This window comes from Rhinopithecus roxellana, chromosome 6 (genome assembly GCF_007565055.1).
Source record: "Rhinopithecus roxellana isolate Shanxi Qingling chromosome 6, ASM756505v1, whole genome shotgun sequence".
In the NCBI taxonomy this organism is placed as follows: domain Eukaryota; kingdom Metazoa; phylum Chordata; class Mammalia; order Primates; family Cercopithecidae; genus Rhinopithecus; species Rhinopithecus roxellana.
Window position 1 is genome coordinate 50,128,635 of NC_044554.1, and position 16,426 is coordinate 50,145,060.

A 16,426-nucleotide genomic window follows, 5' to 3' on the forward strand; every position below is an offset into this window, starting at 1 on the left:
CTACACTGGGTAGGGGGTTGTGGTTTACGGTGTGCCTTCCTCTCTGTCCTCATCTTGCTGGTTTTCCAGAGCCCAGCCATTGCCCTTCAGACTAAACCTCCAGTGGGGACCCAGAATGCCTGGGTATGGAAATGGTGTTTGAGGACTTCCATCAGGATGAACGGGAGAAAGCAGCATAGGGTGGAGAGAAAGAGGGCTAGTCACTTCGGATGCCCAAGCGGATGCTGCTTTCCCTAAATTAGAAGATAGGTCAGCGATGAGCAGAGCTCCACAGACACTCCTGAAATGCAACCAGGCCCAGCACAACCATTTTTTATTGGTTTAGTCTTTTTCAAACTTGGGGGTCGGGAGCTCAATCTTCAGGGAAATAGAAAAAGAGGGAAGTATTCATATAAGGAGATGAGAAGCAGAGAGAGAATTACTTTTAGGAACACAGATTGGGAGCAGGTACAGGAGAATCCTGGGTGAGGATGAAGAATGACCCGGGATGGTTTTGGAGCTAGCCTCAGGAATCCTTTCTCTTGACCTGTGGAAGAGAGGACATTTTCAGGGTCTCAGGGGCTATGGCACAGCAGGAGTAGGGCAGGGGAGGTGGGCTCTGAGGCCTGATTTGAGTAGGACTCGCTAGCTGTCTCCATCCTCCAATGATGCATTCTGTGATATTCCCTGCATTTTCTCCCCAGTCTGGCTTCATTATGGTTTCATTAAGATGATAGGATATATTAGGCTGTGCCGTGGTTCTGAGATTCCTTTATGCCCATGTGTGATGTTCCATCCCCTGCCCCCATCATCTGCCCAATCCCACCCTCCTCCTTACCATGGCCATCAGCACAAGGGCACTGACCAGCACGGCATACAAGGTGGCCTTCCCTAGCAAGATCTCATAGAGGATGGTGGCAGACAGGACCCATTGCTGGTAGGACTCTGTTGACAAGAACAGAGAGCATGTAGGTACCTGTGCACAAGTAGCTCTGGCCTCCCTCATGCCCCCATGTCTGTGGATTCTCCATGCCCTTGTTCCAGAGCAGAGATGGTGGAAGATAGAAAAAGGAGAGACTCACTTACCAGAGGTGAAGCCACAGTCTGAAAGAAAACAGGGGAAGAAAAATGGATGAAAGAATGCTGCTTTGTAAGGACACTGAGCCTTACATCACAGAGTCACAGGCCACAAGCACATGCATATCAGATGGTACAAAGTCAGCCTCCTTTGATAGCCCTGGTTCTGTCTCCCTCATGCTGCTCCAGTGCCAGCGACGTGGTCACTATGATCTTAGGAAACCAGGACCCCAGAAGGGGATGGGCCATACACCTCTCAGGTGCTGAGCTGTATGGCTTGTCCTCAGGGGGACCTGACAGCTGAGCTCTAAGGTGTCAGGATCTGAAGGAAGAATGAGCTTGAGGTGCTCCCTTCAGCCTCTATGCTTCTTGGGGAGGAAGTGCACACTTCCTTGATCATCCCACCTTGTCCACTCTGACTTTCTTCTGGATCTAGTCTTGTCCTTCACTTGGATCTTTTTATCTTCCCTGGTAGCCTCACCCAGTCTCCTCCAGGCACCTCCCCAGGCCCCACTCACCTGCTCTACCCCACGCCTCGGCGCTGATCGTCTGGGTGATGGGCTTGTCCCTGTCCTCCGTCCACTCGTCATCCTCCGAGAGCCCATAGAACTGGACTTGGCAGCGGAAGTGGTTGCGGGGGTTGTGCCAGAAGGTGGCCGAGACCCTCAGGCGGCTGCTCAGGCAGTATCTGGAGTCGTTGAGGGCGGGCTGCTCCTTGAGGGGCTGTGGGTCTGTGCTGACCCCACTGTGCACCTCTTTCCCGTTCACCCACCAGCTCAGCTCCACGTGGTCGGGGTAGAAGTCTCTGGCCAGGCACACCAGCGTGGCCTTTTGGGTGTGGGAGATCTCTGCTTCTGATGGCTCAAACACAGCGACCTTGGGTGGGAACACCTTTTTCAGGTCCTCTGGAAAGGGAAGAGGGGATGGGGCTAGGGTTGTTCTGAGAGCTATCTGGTCCTGGTAGGGGCTCTGTGTATGTGAGAGAGCGAGGGCTGGGAAAGGACCATAATGAAGCACAATTATGTTACTAAGTCCTCCTTGCTTTGGAGTCACCAGCCTATTCCTCTTTGATGGTTCTACCCCTTCCTTGCCTGTCTTTTGTATCTACCCTATGGGTTGGCACTATCCATTGTCTGTCCATCTCCCAATTAGGCACTGCCTAGCATTCTAGGCAATGTCTCTTCATTGTCATTATTTGATTTCCTCTCCATCAATAACAACTTGCCTACCTACTTCTCACCATTTTATGTGGTAGTTTTTTAACTGGAGCAAGGGATTGGAACCCCAAAAAACAAGATCCAAATCCTAGAACTTCCTTTGTCCACCAACAAGACTTTTAAGACAGAAATTCCTATCACTTTTTTCTGCTTGTGAAGTATGAATCACCATTCTGACTTTGCAGAAAGCGTGTGAAGGTTAAATTAAGTACGAATTCAAAAAGCCCGCTCCCAAGGAGGTTATTTATATCAAATCTAAGGTGCTAGGAAGGAAGGGGAATCTGGGATGAGGGAGACATTTTGGAACTAAGGGCTTTCTCTAGATTTACAAATGGCCTATTTTTTGCACTCACATGAGGACAGCCTTTGGTTTTACAGTGTGTTCATGAGAATGTGAGGTTTTTTCTTTTTGTGGTGCATGAAGTCATCTTATCCATTCCTCTGCCTCCAGGTACCCCTGAGTTTTCTCAGCTCAGACAGATAGTATCTTCCCTTATTTCAAAATTAGGGACCCTTCAACCTTCTGTGTCCCTTTGCATCCAAATATTATATGTATTTTTTTTTCTTTAGCAAGTTCCCCAAATAAACATCTGATATGATCAGAGTAATTTCTTGCTACTAGTTGTGTTGATACAGTTTCTGTCCTGAGCATATCCTTTGTAGATTCTTAGGGATGACATGTAAATGCATCCCCTTTAATCCCTGAGGACCCTTCTCATTTGGTTGAATTACTTCTTTTGGACCTGCCCTCCTACTCATCTTATCTTTTTTTTTCTTTTTCTTCCCATTGATTATTTTTCATTTCTGAGCAACTCTATTAAAGTGAAGAAATATCAGTCTTAGGAGAACCTATTCCGAATCTCCTGGACAACGGAGAAAATTTATTCTGACATTTCTTCACATTTGTGTGGATGTGACCTTCTTCCTGGGTCCCTATGGGGCCTCCTGCTGGAAGGGCTCTCTGCTTGGTTTAGTGCGCTGCTGTCACCATTTTGAAATCCTAAGGCGTTTTTTAACAAGAGCCCCAGCATTTTCATTTTGAGCTGGTCCTGCAAATTTTGTAGCTGGTCCTGCTTCCCATCATGTCAGTTTCCCTTCCTCCCCACAACTCCTACCTTGCTAATTACTAGTATGCTTCTAAGTCTTTACTAGCTGGGCTGGGGCTAAATGATGATATCCCAACTTCTATCTGCAGCACTTTCTTTCTTTCTGCTCTCAACCTGCTTATTTTCACTCTCATCTCAAAAGCCCTGGCTCTGGGAGTCCACCAGCCCTCCAGAATGCACTCCTTTGATCTCTTCATTTAGCAAACACTCAGTCCCCATTGTAAAAGTTAAAAATGTCCCTTGACCATGAATGCTGTTCTGTAGAATAGTTATTGATGCAATAGGCATGGTGAATACTAGCCGCCTCTCACCGCACACCAACACACTATCTGTACATGAGGGCAGGGGCAACTGTCCTGCATTTGTGAGTCCCTGTGGTGTAGGGCTTGTCTCTGTGGGCATAAGTGTGTGTACTAGTGAGCTGCTGGTGTAAGTGTGTGCAATAGTGAGCTCCTGGTTTAAGTGTGTGTACTAGTGAGCTGCTGTTGGCCTGTGCTCTACTTGTGGGTTGGGTTCACCTTAGGCAAAATTGTGATGTTTGTCTCACATCTTCCCAACCCACCTCTAACACAGACACAGCCTTACTCCATTTCCATACTCCAGATCCTGCCCATCCTTTGGCACTGGGCTGACCCTTCCCCCTGCCTCCCCAGTGACCTCCTAGGAGGATGGGGAAAAGAAGCATTGAATTACATCAATAATCTGTGTACTCTACATGTTGATTCTCTTTTCTTCTTCACAGCAATAGTAAGTGGTAGGTATTCTTCATTATATTTTATAGTTGAGGAAACTGAGATACACACATTAATTTGCCCAAGGTCACCACATCACAAAAGAACCAGAGGTTCAAACTCAGCCTTTATCTGGCTCTAAAGTCTGGGTCTTTTCTGTGTCCCAGTTGACTGCAGGAACCCTACATTTCCTCTGGATACACTTCACTGTAGCTGAGCCCCACTACACCCGGCTTAATGACAGCCTAATTACAAATGGTGCAGGTTAATATACCAATATTGTGAGTTCTCTTCTCTGGCCTCAGGGCAGTTGTCACCAGGTAATGTTTAGGGTCCCTTTTCAGCTCTCAGGGCCTAAAATCTTCCAGAGAATTTTCCTTGTCTCTCAGGCAAAAATGTCCGCATTTTAAATGTGTGTTTGTGGCAAATGAACTCCCTGAACATCTGGGCTGTTTATCCTAGAATACTTAGTCTGCTAAAGGAAGATTTCAGGATAGGGGAGGGAGCTACATGGTGGCAGGGGTGGTAAGTATACCCCAGTGGCTGAGGTTATGTGCCCTACTCTCAGGTCAGCACCTCTTTGCTGACCAGCCCATGGGCAAGCATGAATGCTGTGCCCTCACCCTGGACCCAGGGATCTCTGGTTTAGGAGGAATAGGAATCAGGAACAGGAGTTTTAAGTCGGATTATAGATCTACACTTGTAAAGAGTAAACTTTCGTTCTTTGCTGACTCATGTTCATCTCTCTTTTTGGCCTCTCTGTCCCACTTTTGTTTGGCAGGCTTCTTCTTCTCCGTTCTACTGCACCCTCGGCTGCAGGATTTCTGCCACCTGACATCCACCCGCCTGCCCGCAATGCTGACCCCTGCCCACCCAGCCCTCTCAGCTCTTGTTGCCTACCAGTAGCAATTACCCACATTCCTACCCATTCCCCAAACCAGAATTTCCCTTCGTCCTCTCCAGTTTCGCCTCTCCCAGAATCCTAACAAATTCTCTCTTCTCCATCGTTCGCCTTCTCTCTAAACACCCCAGAAAAAAGATTAAAAGCGGCCTCGCCCTCTGCTCAGCTTCCCGGACTCTGAGCACCTCCCCACCCCCTCCCTCTTCCCAGGAGCGGGGAGGTGACGCTGCAGAGCTGACCCCGACACGCAGCTCCTCCCGCTCCGGACACCCAGCTCCTCCAGCTCCGGTCTGCCCTCCGACCCCGGGGACCGAGGGGCTGGGAGGTGGGGAGACGCCCGAATCTCACCTATGACCGTGAGCCTGGTGCCCGGCCCGAAGTACTGCTCGTAGGAGCACGGAGGTGCACCCCGGCACGCAAACCACTAAGGCTCCCTGAGCTCCTGCCCACCCTGGGGACCCAGCCCAGGTCTCCCAGCACAGGGGGGGACCAGGTGCCGGGAAGCAGCCACCTTCCACCGGACCCCGCCGTCCGGGTGTTCCCGCGGAAACTCACCCAGCACGGTCAGCCGGCTGCCAGCCCCGAAAGTCAGGACGTTGGCCCCAGAGCACAGCCAGGGGACTCCCCACAAAAACCGGACCCAAGCCGCCCGCGCCCCTGAGGCCCGCGCTCACCGAGCACCAGGAGCCGCGTGCCTGGTCCGAAGTACTGGGTCTCTTGGTCACGGCCCCCGAGCCCCACACAAAAACCCGAGCGCCGTCTCTCCCCAGGTTCCCCGGCGCCCCCAGCTTACCCAGCACTGAGAGCCGGGTCCCGGCGCCGAAGTACTGAGTGTTTTGGCTCACAGCCCCGAGACGCAGCACAAAAACTGGCCCTGCTATGCCCCCGGCCTGCCGGAGCGCCCCCTCCCCGGTTCCTGGGCTTCCGCGGGAGCCTCCGCTTACCGAGCACTGTCAGCCGGGTGCCTGGGCCAAAATACTGCGTATCTGTGCTCACAGCCTGGAGGCCCAGGACAAAAACCGGTGCTGCCCGCCCTGCTGTCCCAGACTCAGCTCGGGTCCTTCCCACCGCTGAGAGCCCCATCACCCTCCCAGCACCCAGAACCAGGAGTCCTCGGCCCAGACACCCAGCAGCGCCTCTCAGCACAGCCTCTCTCGGAGTGGGGCAGCTGCTCAACTCTGCCCATCCCGCCCTCTCGGAGTGCTCCGGAGCCCCAACAGCTTCCTTACCCAGCACGGTCAGCCTAGAGCCTTCTCCAAAGAACAGCTGCGCGGTGTTAGCACAGCCCTGGGGACCCTGGCGCAAACCCCGCTTTCCCCGAGGAGGGCCCTGAATGGCCCAGTGTCCACTCCCCTAAGAACAGGGTTCTGGGGTCGTCCAGGCTGGGCAGCCCTCCCTCTCTCCCACCTGGAGCCCCCTTCTTACCTAGCACGGTGAGCCGTGTCCCTGGCCCAAAGAACTGCTCACCGTAGGAGCACAGTGGGAAGGGGCTGCCCAGAATTCCTTCTCCTTCCCCACCTCCCTTAGCACAGATAGAGAGCACACCCTCCCTCTCTTTCCTGAACCTATCTCTTCCTGTCTCGAATTAGCTGGACACGGTAACTTGGATCTTGCATGAGGTCACCACCAATTTGCAGAGGAGAATCCACTTGGCTTGGGGACAACACAGTGGATTTGAAATCTGAAGGGGCATTGGTGATACTGGAAAGGCTGAAGCTGGGCGATGTTGCAGGCTAGACCTTGCCTCTTCCTAGTTATATGACCTGTAACCTCTCTGATCTCAGTTTCCTCATCGGAAAAACGGAATATCTTTCCCTCAGGGTTTTCATCAGTCTTAATAAATAATGCACGTGCAAGTATTTCGTCAAGAACAAGTTTTATTAAAAGTGTTGAGTGATAATCCCACTTCGCTGTCTTGGCCTTCTTATTCCTAGGAAGCTGAGTGTGGATAGGAAGATGGACAGGGACTCGCTGGGTTGGAGGACCCTGCAAGACAACAGCTGGGAACAGCCCCAGAGACCTCTTCCCACCTGGTAGCTGCATTCCCTGGGCTGGGTGGGGATGTTTATGGCAGCAGGGTTTTTTGTAAAAGCACCTCCTCTACCTGAATCATTGTGCTCCCCCCAGTCCCCACAATGTTACACTGTGATACAAAAATGTTTCCTCCCTGATAGTCTCCCTCCCCCAACCACTGGGCAGAGGCAGGAAGCGCAGGTGGCAGAGGTTAGTCTGATTGTGTGGGGCTTGGAAAAGATATAGGCAGTAAATTAAAATGTGGGGCTTGGGGAAAGTCACAGTGATGGTAATGGTGGGGGGGTGGAGGGGCCCCTCCTTGGAACATGCACCACCCTGAGCAGACCATCTATGTCACTGGGTCTCCCTGGTGGGGCTCACTGTGCCCACCTGCTCAGACTGGCATTTATAGTGAAGTGGGTGGGAGGAGCGAGGCGTGGCAGGGCAGCTCATAGGAAAATCCACAGAGCAGTGGATGGCACCATATGACAGGAGGACAAACAATCCAGAAACCTCTGTCATTTCCTTTTGTTCCGTTGCTTCCTGAACAAAGTCCGAACTCCATAGTCTTCATTTACTCCACAAGTGTTTAGTGAACTTCCACCATGTGCAGGCTTCATACTGTTTGCATGGAGATAAGTTTATTCCCAGGGTGGCGTGCACCAACCTGCCTTTCCAGCGCTAATTTTGATTACTCCCATTTCTGAACCTTGCAACCAGCTAAATGGGCCTACCCAGAGGTACCTAACCATGTCATTAGGGCTTTTGTTCATGTCTCTGATCAGCATGGCCATTCTCTGGAGTGAACAACTGAGACCAATTCTTCCTTTGAAGAGATTGCCACCTTCTCAGATTCTTTCCTGATTATCCCAGTGAGAAACTGAGGGCCACCCTCTGACTGCATTTTAGTAAGCAGTTCATGTTGCTCTTTCAAATCATGGACTTGCATTCGGCTCTTTCGGTTCATGATTGAGTCTCTCCGTGAACAGATAAGCTTCTTGGGGACTGTAATTGGGTATCTTAATTTTCTTGGAAGTTGATAACAACACATGACAGGGATATGTGTTTAATGAGTGGATGTGTGCACAGGTGTGTAAATATAAACATATATATACACATGTGTGCATACATGCACACGTGCATCTTTGAATGCATGTATGTGTTGCAATAAAGAGGGAAGACTGTGTGGTGTAGTCCTATAAATGGAAGGGTAATGGCTATTTCAGGCAAGACTTATGGTGATGATTGCTCCTGGATTGGGTCATTTTGGGTTCACTCATTTATCCATTTATTTATTCATACATACCTATGTGGTGTCTACACTAAACTGAGGTACTATACTATAGCCCTGGGATACTATCATCAAATGTATCCTTGTTAACAAGGAGTTCATAGTCCCTGGGGGTATCAGACAAATAAAGAGGTAGTTTCCAGCAAGTGTAATGTATCACAAAGAAGGTTATGCACAAGGTACTGCGATAGCAAAATAAAGGGTGTATTTAATCCAGCTTCAGGGGAGGAAGAGGTAAGGAAGGGGCAAGAAAGGGCCAGAGAAAGCTTTTTGGAGGGGAAGACATTGGAGCTAAATCTTTAAGTCTAAACAGGAGTTACCATGGGGAGAAAAGTACTTTATTGCCCTAGGAGGAAGAGCATGTGCAAAGTGGCCTGAAAGAAGAAGCTCAGGGGCTTCAGGGATGAGAGAAGTAAGGAGAGTGTGGAAGGAGCCAGGGATAATCATCAGGTCTTCTGTGCCACCTTTAGGATTTGGGACTCTATCGCCATGGTGACAGTGAGACAACGGAGAGCTTTTGAAGGAATTCTAAAAGTAGGGAGGGGCTGATTCCCAGTTTTAGATAACTTTATTTTCTATCCTTCCAGGAATGATCAGGGAACATTTTCACACTGGTTTAATTCACTAGAGAGAAATTTATAAACAGATTGGTAACTGAAACTGGAAGACACATCTTCCATTGAAAATAAGTTTCCAAGTCAGAGCATCTCTTCTTCAGAGCTGGGAAATCAACTTGGTGAACCAATAAGGATGAATGGAGTGCTCAGTAAGATAGCTGCGAGGAAGGTGGGTGATGCATATGGAACCCAGCTTTGTTAGTCATGGGGACATGGCCAGCTGGAGGGTGAACACGCCTGTATAGGTTGGCTCTTCCTCTGAACACGTCTTTCCTGGGCAGAACAATATAGTTGGATATAGAAAATTCCTATACTCAACATCTGTGTCTTCCTAGACTGTTCTAGGAGTAACCTCTTCAGCTCCCATCACTGCCTTTCACATTGAATTAACCTCTGCTATTGATCTCGAGGTGGGCCCCTTACTCTTCTTATGTGAAGAGTCTGCATTTTACTTAAGTACCTTTTGTTTCTATCCTGACTGAATGGGGAGAGTCACAGGGAGTTCAGAGATAGCCAAGGAGCTATCCAGACATTCACAAGTCAGAGTCAGGCCAAATCAGAATATTTTTATTGGCTTAGTCACTTAGGAATGCTAAGGTGCCTCTGGATTAGGGAGATTTCAGCTGTGAGTGTGCATGTGTGCATGCACATAGGGGGTATCTATTGGGGTGCAGAGAGGTGAGAGCAGCTCTGCAGAAGCACTGGCAAAAGAAGAATGTATATTGAAATCACGACGAGTTAGAAGCTCCTAATTCCACTTCCAGGGCTGCTTTCAGAAATCCTTCCTCTTGACCTGCAGAAGAGAAAGCGTTGGGGGTTATTAAGAGCCAGGAGTTGTGAGGATTGAGAGGAAGTAGGGTCCGTTGACCATACAAATAGTAAGGCTCATCACAACATCCACTGGGTTTTAAAGTGACTCCAGCTTCTCCTTCCCAGCATGACCCTTCCACTGTGATCCTACAGAGGTGCAAGCTATCTTCTGAGGCACCTGAATGAAACCTCTTCCCTCCCTACTGCCCAGCTCCAATCCTGGCAGGGACTCTATACTTCTGGGTCTGAGTTGCTTGGTGTCAATGTGTCACCTCTAGCCTGCTAGCTCCATCCTGCCCTCCTGCTTACCATGGCCATCAACACGAGGGCACTGACCAGCACAGCATACAGGGTGGCCTTCCCCAGCAGGATCTCATAGAGGATGGTGGCAGACAGGACCCCTTGCTGGTAGGACACTGTTGGCAGGGAGGAAGGACAGGTGGGTACCTGTGCACAGGTAGCTCTGGTCTCTCCTACCCTCCACCCTCCACCCTCTACCCTCCGGTGTCTGTGAGTTCTTCATGCCTTGGTTCTAGATCAAGAACCATGAGAGAGGGATAGGAAAAGGAAGGGCTTACTTACCCGAGGTGAAGCCACAGTCTGAAAGAAAGCAGGAAGAGGAAAATAAATGAGAGACCTCATTTTCATAGGCAATTAAAAGTCAGATTTGCAGTTGGCACAGACTCCCAGGCCCAGATCAGCTTCCTCTGTCAACCCAGCACCTCCTTTCCTCTGCCGTGTCAATGTCAGCCACAATGTCCTTGCAATCCATGGCATGTGGCAGCACTGAGGGGGCTGGGGGGCACCACTCAGATGAGAGATACACAGGTCACATAGAAAGGGGACCCAGATGCTTGGCTCTGTTGGGCTGAGAATCTGGGAGAATAAACTACAGGTGCCCAGTTCTCCTTCATGGTATGTGCTGGTTCCTTTCTTTTTGGATCTCGTCTTGTCTTCCACCTGGATCTTTCCATTTTCCCTGGTAGCGGGTCTCACCTAATCTCCTCCAGGCATCTCCCCAGGCCCCACTCACCTGCCCTACCCCACGCCTCAGCGCTGATCTTTTGGGTGATGGGCTTGTCCCTGTCCTCGGTCCACTCGTCATCCTCCGAGAGCCCATAGAACTGGACTTGGCAGCGGAAGTGGTTGCGGGGGTTGTGCCAGAAGGTGGCCGAGACCCTCAGGCGGCTGCTCAGGCAGTATCTGGAGTCGTTGAGGGCGGGCTGCTCCTTGAGGGGCTGTGGGTCCGTGCTGACCCCACTGTGCACCTCTTTCCCGTTCACCCACCAGCTCAGCTCCACATGGTCAGGGTAGAAGTCTGTGGCCAGGCACACCAGTGTGGCCTTTTGGGTGTGGGAGATCTCTGCTTCTGATGGCTCAAACACAGCGACCTTGGGTGGGAACACCTTTTTCAGGTCCTCTGGAAAGGGAAGAGGGGTTGGAACCAGGGTTGTTCTGAGAGCTGTCTGGTCCTGGTAGGGACTCTGTGTGGGTGGGAGAGAGAGGGCTGGGAATGGGCCATAATGGAGCTCAATTATGTCATTCTAGGCCCTCATTGTTTTGGGGTCACCATCCTAGTGTCTGTTGCTCTCTCTCCACTTTGTCCCTTCTTTCTATGCTGTCCCATGGATGCACATTGCCTACTGTTTCCCCAGCTTCCTATGGTCACATTATATCCTGATTGTCTTGGCTGTTTTTACTGAGGTTTGTCTGATCATCTATCTAAATAATTTATCTGTGTAGCTTCATTCTTCAAAGCCTTACTTGGTGCATGGCTATGTAATCCTGAAACTTGAGGTAGGAGACTCTCATTAGTGGCATAATTACAATAACTAAATTGATTTTTTCTAATTATAATTTTCCTTTTTAAAATCAAGATGTATTTATTTGTCTTGTGGGATAGTAATACATATGAGAATTAGCTTTTCTTTTCTAGAAAAGACACTTTTCCATTACATCTGACTCCCCCACCTGCCCAGCACCTTTTTAAGAAATTTTCTTTTCTTGCACGTAACCCTCTTTAAAGAGCCAAACCTTGTCAATATCTGATGGGATGGTCCACATTTCCTCCTCCCCTGGGGCACACGAGGGTGTGGTAGCTTGTCCAGGATGGCTGAAATCCCATGGAAGCTGATGGTCATGGGATTAACCCTTTCTTCTCTCAGAGTGTCCAGTAACCCTGCCTGGCCAGGATTGGAATCCATCCACAGCTAAGCTTTGCATTTTCAAAAGCAGTGCAAGCTAGACCATTGAGTGTGAATGAACCACAAAGTCCAAGTGCCATTTCAGTAGAAGGCTCACACTGCAGAGCTCTGGACCCTTTCACACGCTTGACAGAGGAGAAAAAGAATTTCTGGGATCATTGGAATGAATGATCTCATCTGAAGACACATGAGGAGTGGAAGAGACCACAATTTACCGTGCCCTTTGCTTAGCTCTGTTCCAACCATGAGAGTGGGCTTTTGGTGCAGAAATGTGACAAGTCTAGATATGGGTTCTTTATTCAAATTTGGGAAAGGTTTTTGATGGGAAAATTGAGATGCAGGTTTGGAAAAAGGCAAACCCTGTGACCCAGTGATGATAAAAAACAGGAATGAAAAGGATTGTCACCACAGGTTGAACCCTTTACGGAATCCTTTACAAAGAATTTTCATATAAGTTAGTCCCTTCTGTTTCTATGTCTTAGAGAGAAGGAGGCAGCTTAAGTTGCTTTTCAAATTGCACACCTCCCCCACCACAGCCCCTTGAACCCAGGCCTTTGAATCTGGTGATTTGTACTTTCCACTCAACTCCCTGGTGTGTGTCCCCACCTATGCGAATGTCTGCCCAAGCCCCTAACCTTCGGTAGACGCTGTGCATGCCATTCCTCCATCCTTGTCTGTGTCTCCATCCTAGACCTCATCCCATCCCAACCCCGCTCCGCCACCTGTCTGCTTCCTCCCCAGCATGGGGAAGACTGTACTAGGGCTTCCTGGTGGGGCCTTTATGCTATTATTCCAGCATAGATTCTGAGGCTTAAGAAAATGAAGTCTCAGCCGGGTGCAGTGGCTCAGGTTTATAATACCAGCACTTTGGGAGGCCGAGGCGGGCAGATAACGAGGTCAGGAGTTCGATACCAGCCTGGCTAACACAGTGAAACCCCATCTCTACTAAAAATGCAAAAAGTAGCTGGGTGTGGTGGCAGGCACCTGTAATCCCAGCTACTTGGGAGGCCAAGGCAGGAGAATCACTCCAACTCAGGAGGCGGAGGTTACAGTGAGCCGAGATCGTGCCACTGCACTCCAGCCTGGGCAACAGAGCTAGACACCATCTCAGAAAAAAAAAAAATAGTCTCCTACCCATTTTGTCTTCTTTATACCTTATCTGTTGCTAAGATAATGTCAGTTTCCAGTTGTAATCCTCTCTTCAGACCTATCTCCCAAACCCTTGCCAAGCACAGGGCACCTCAGAGACTCCCTGCCGCTCGCCCAGTGCACAGGGACTTCTGCCCTCAGGCTTCAAGAGCAGCCCTGAAACCACTCGTCTCCCCAGTCTGGTCCCCCGTGGCTCATGAACCTTTAAACTGCCTCAGGAAGACATAGATGCGTCTTCTAAGACTAGTAGAGAAAGAAGGAGGAAGATAAAGGCATGAGCAGAGTTCTGTGCTGGAGGCTGACAGCGGGGAGAATCTTAAGATAGAAGACAGAGCTAGTCACCAAATGGAGTCAACAATGCAGAACTGGAGTTAGAATGGGAAAGAAAAAAAAGGAGAAGATGCAATTTAAAAAAGGGAAAGTAAAACAATATATCTACTAAGAAAGTAGAGATGAGAAGAGTCCCAGAAAACAATGAAAAGAAGAGCGAAAAAACACACAGCCCTGAAGACTAAGCAAGGAGCTCTACAGCTGAGGAGCTGCAGCCAACACAGCAGAGCAACCAGCTGGAAGAGCCAGGGAAGGGAGGAGAGGCCACAGCGCTCCAGGTAGGAAGGGGTGACTCTGACCTCCATTCTTGCATCCAATTACCTTCCCAGCAACGGATCATTGCGGTCAAACCCAGGCACCCCCGAGTCAAGAGTAGAGCCCCCATACCTGTCACGGTGAGCCTGGTCCCGTTCCCAAAGTGGAGGGGCGAATTATAGGAGCACAGCTGCAGAGGCTTAGATAAAACCCACCTGGAGATCTCCAGCCAGAGGGCAAGTCTTAGCTCCCTGACAGCAGGATGGCTGCCTTTCTCTGCCTGGATTCATGGCTCTGGACTAAAGGGATTCTGTTAGGAAAAAGGCCTAAGCATACTGTGCGACATGAGGCACAAGAGGAAGAGGCTTAGGAGAGGCAGAGCCATGAACATAAGAGGGAGGACAAGCCGAGAAGGGAGTGAGGAGGCAGATTATGGACTGAAGACTTAGAGAAGAGAAATAGAGGAGTCAGTCAAGACACACCAAAAGGGAAGACAGGCACAGCTCTGTAGAACTCCACAGGGTAAGAGATTTCACTCAGTCCTCCTCACCAGTGCTGGAAGGAGAAGCAGAGAACTGTGCCTCCAAGGGACCATGGCCCTACCACCCTGGTTCTGCAACTTACCTAGGACGGAGAGTCGAGTGCCATCTCCAAAATACTGGGGCTGATTGCTACACAGTGCATCACGAGTGTGGCAAACCCCAGAGGAGCTGGTGCGGGCCCTTCCTTCCAGAAGCTGCGTCCACACAGCACTCCTGGGGCCCCACCACACACTCCACCGACCCACATTTTCTGAGCTTTTCTTGGCTGTGTTCTCAGTTTCTGCCCTCCCCAAGGAGTCCTCCTGGAACTCCAACCTTATGATACACTATCCCAAAAGAAGCCTTTTACATACCCAAGACAGAGAGCTGGGTTCCACTGCCAAAAAACAGTTTTTCATTAGTTGCACAACATTAAAGACTGGGAGGAAAACTGCCACCTGCTGCCTTCCACTCCTGCCTCCCCAAGTCCACCTGCCAGGTCCTCTCCTGTTCCTTAGTAGACTTTTAACTCTGGTAGGTAGAGGGGTAGACAATGGTACAATCCGAAACACAGTGGTCAGCAGACCAATGAGGCCCCATGTGATCCCCCAAGTTCCCTCTTCTGTGACCTTCTCCTTTCTGTGTGAGGGAGACAAATGGCAGGACCATGGTGGTAAGGTCAGAGGCTCCTTTATCTGTCATGGCCATGACTGGCACCCTTCAAGGAGACAGGAGATGCTCAAGGTGACCCCTTCCAAGCTGAGTCTACCCATCTCTCAGTAGGGGAACATAACTTGGCACAGGCAGTCTACAAAAGAGCGGAGAGGGAGGCTATCCCCTTCTCATCTCCCTCATAGGTCTTCCTGATAAACATACACTTTAACCTAAGCACTGGAGACAAGGCTTTGTCTGGATTCCAGCCCCTTTTTGCAAGTTCCCAGCTGTCCAGTCGTGACTTACTCACCTACAACAGTGAGCCGACTTCCCTCTCCAAAATATACGGTGTTTCCAGAACACAGCCTCCCAGGGCCACTTCAAAACCTACCAGTCTCTGCTGAGCACAGCTGGGATTCAGGCAGAGGTTGGGAGTTCATGGAACTCTTCCCTTACAGAGACACCAGCTCTGCTTCCAGCACTCTGTGTTCCCTTCCAGAGCTTGCTCAAGACCCGGGCAGGTGACAAAAAGAGACACAGAGTGGCCTCCTATAAAATCCAGCACAAGAATATACGAAGAATCTACAGAGAACCTCTGTTAGTGAAGCAGATAGATGGAGAGGTGTTGTGACTCATTCATTACCCACCGGGCTTTCTCTGGCCTCCCCTATCCCAGGGCACTATGAGGAGAGGCACCCTCCCCTTCCCTTTTCTGCCCCATCAGCCTGGGCTCAGCTCTGACTCTGCTCAGAGCCTCTGGGAAGCCTGGGTGGATGTGCCCTTACAGGGAGCCTCCTGTGAACTCACTCCTGGGACATGAGATGACGTCTCCCTTAATCTGGCCCCAGGAGCTCCCCAGGAGATCTCCGTTCTCTTTGACATTTCCCAGGACAGAGTCCTCCCTCATTGCACCCCTCCTAGAGACCCCCAGCCTTACCTACAACGGTTAACTTGGTCCCTGAACCGAAGGTGTAGTCATAGTTAGCACATAAGAATACAGCCACTCTAAAAGGAAAAGTGGACCCACTTTTCCCTATGACGGATCTGCAAAAGTACCTGGAAAATGTCTTACCTACAACTGTGAGTCTGGTGCCTTGTCCAAAGAAAGCTTCAGTGTTCACACAGTGACAGGGGTCAAGGTGAAAATCACATTCAAGGCATAGATGGGGGAGAGGGCCCTGGCTAGGGTGGAGGACAGTGAGCTAAGAAATCTCCTCCTGTGCTGTATGGGTATTGCACAGAAGAACACTTTGACTTTTGCTTTTTAGGACCATGGAGAATGACAGAGTCCATCCACAGGGTCCTAGGTCCGTTTCTCAAAGGACACCCCATTCATGCACCCTCTCTGAGGGTCCATCGAAAGGGAAAGGGCGTGGCCTGCAGAGGATGGCAAGGCCCAGAACCTATGACTCCATTTATAGATAGCCCTGACTTCTTCCCGAATACTCTGGAGAGCTGGTCACCTCCAGTGAAACTTCCACCTGACTGTCTCAATTTTGCGGGGATCAGGACCCTCCTTGAGTCCTCCACTTGAGAGGTTCCTGAGGCATTCTTCTTATGTCTGAGCTCTC

General features: G+C 50.1%; 2 gene segments (V, D, J or C); both read right to left on the reverse strand.

Moving 5' to 3' along the window:
• Window positions 1-286: 286 nt before the first annotated feature.
• Window positions 287-16,426, reverse strand: part of LOC104674945 — a 381,543-nt gene continuing 365,403 nt past the window's right edge. The window contains 5 exon segments of the C gene segment in view: window positions 287-526; window positions 818-924; window positions 1,066-1,083; window positions 1,575-1,961; window positions 5,686-5,730. Of these exon segments, the coding sequence occupies window positions 506-526; window positions 818-924; window positions 1,066-1,083; window positions 1,575-1,961; window positions 5,686-5,730 (578 nt within the window).
• Window positions 9,478-16,426, reverse strand: part of LOC104674944 — a 340,994-nt gene continuing 334,045 nt past the window's right edge. Inside the window, 5 exon segments of the C gene segment in view lie at window positions 9,478-9,725; window positions 10,052-10,158; window positions 10,325-10,342; window positions 10,776-11,162; window positions 15,928-15,972. Of these exon segments, the coding sequence occupies window positions 9,705-9,725; window positions 10,052-10,158; window positions 10,325-10,342; window positions 10,776-11,162; window positions 15,928-15,972 (578 nt within the window).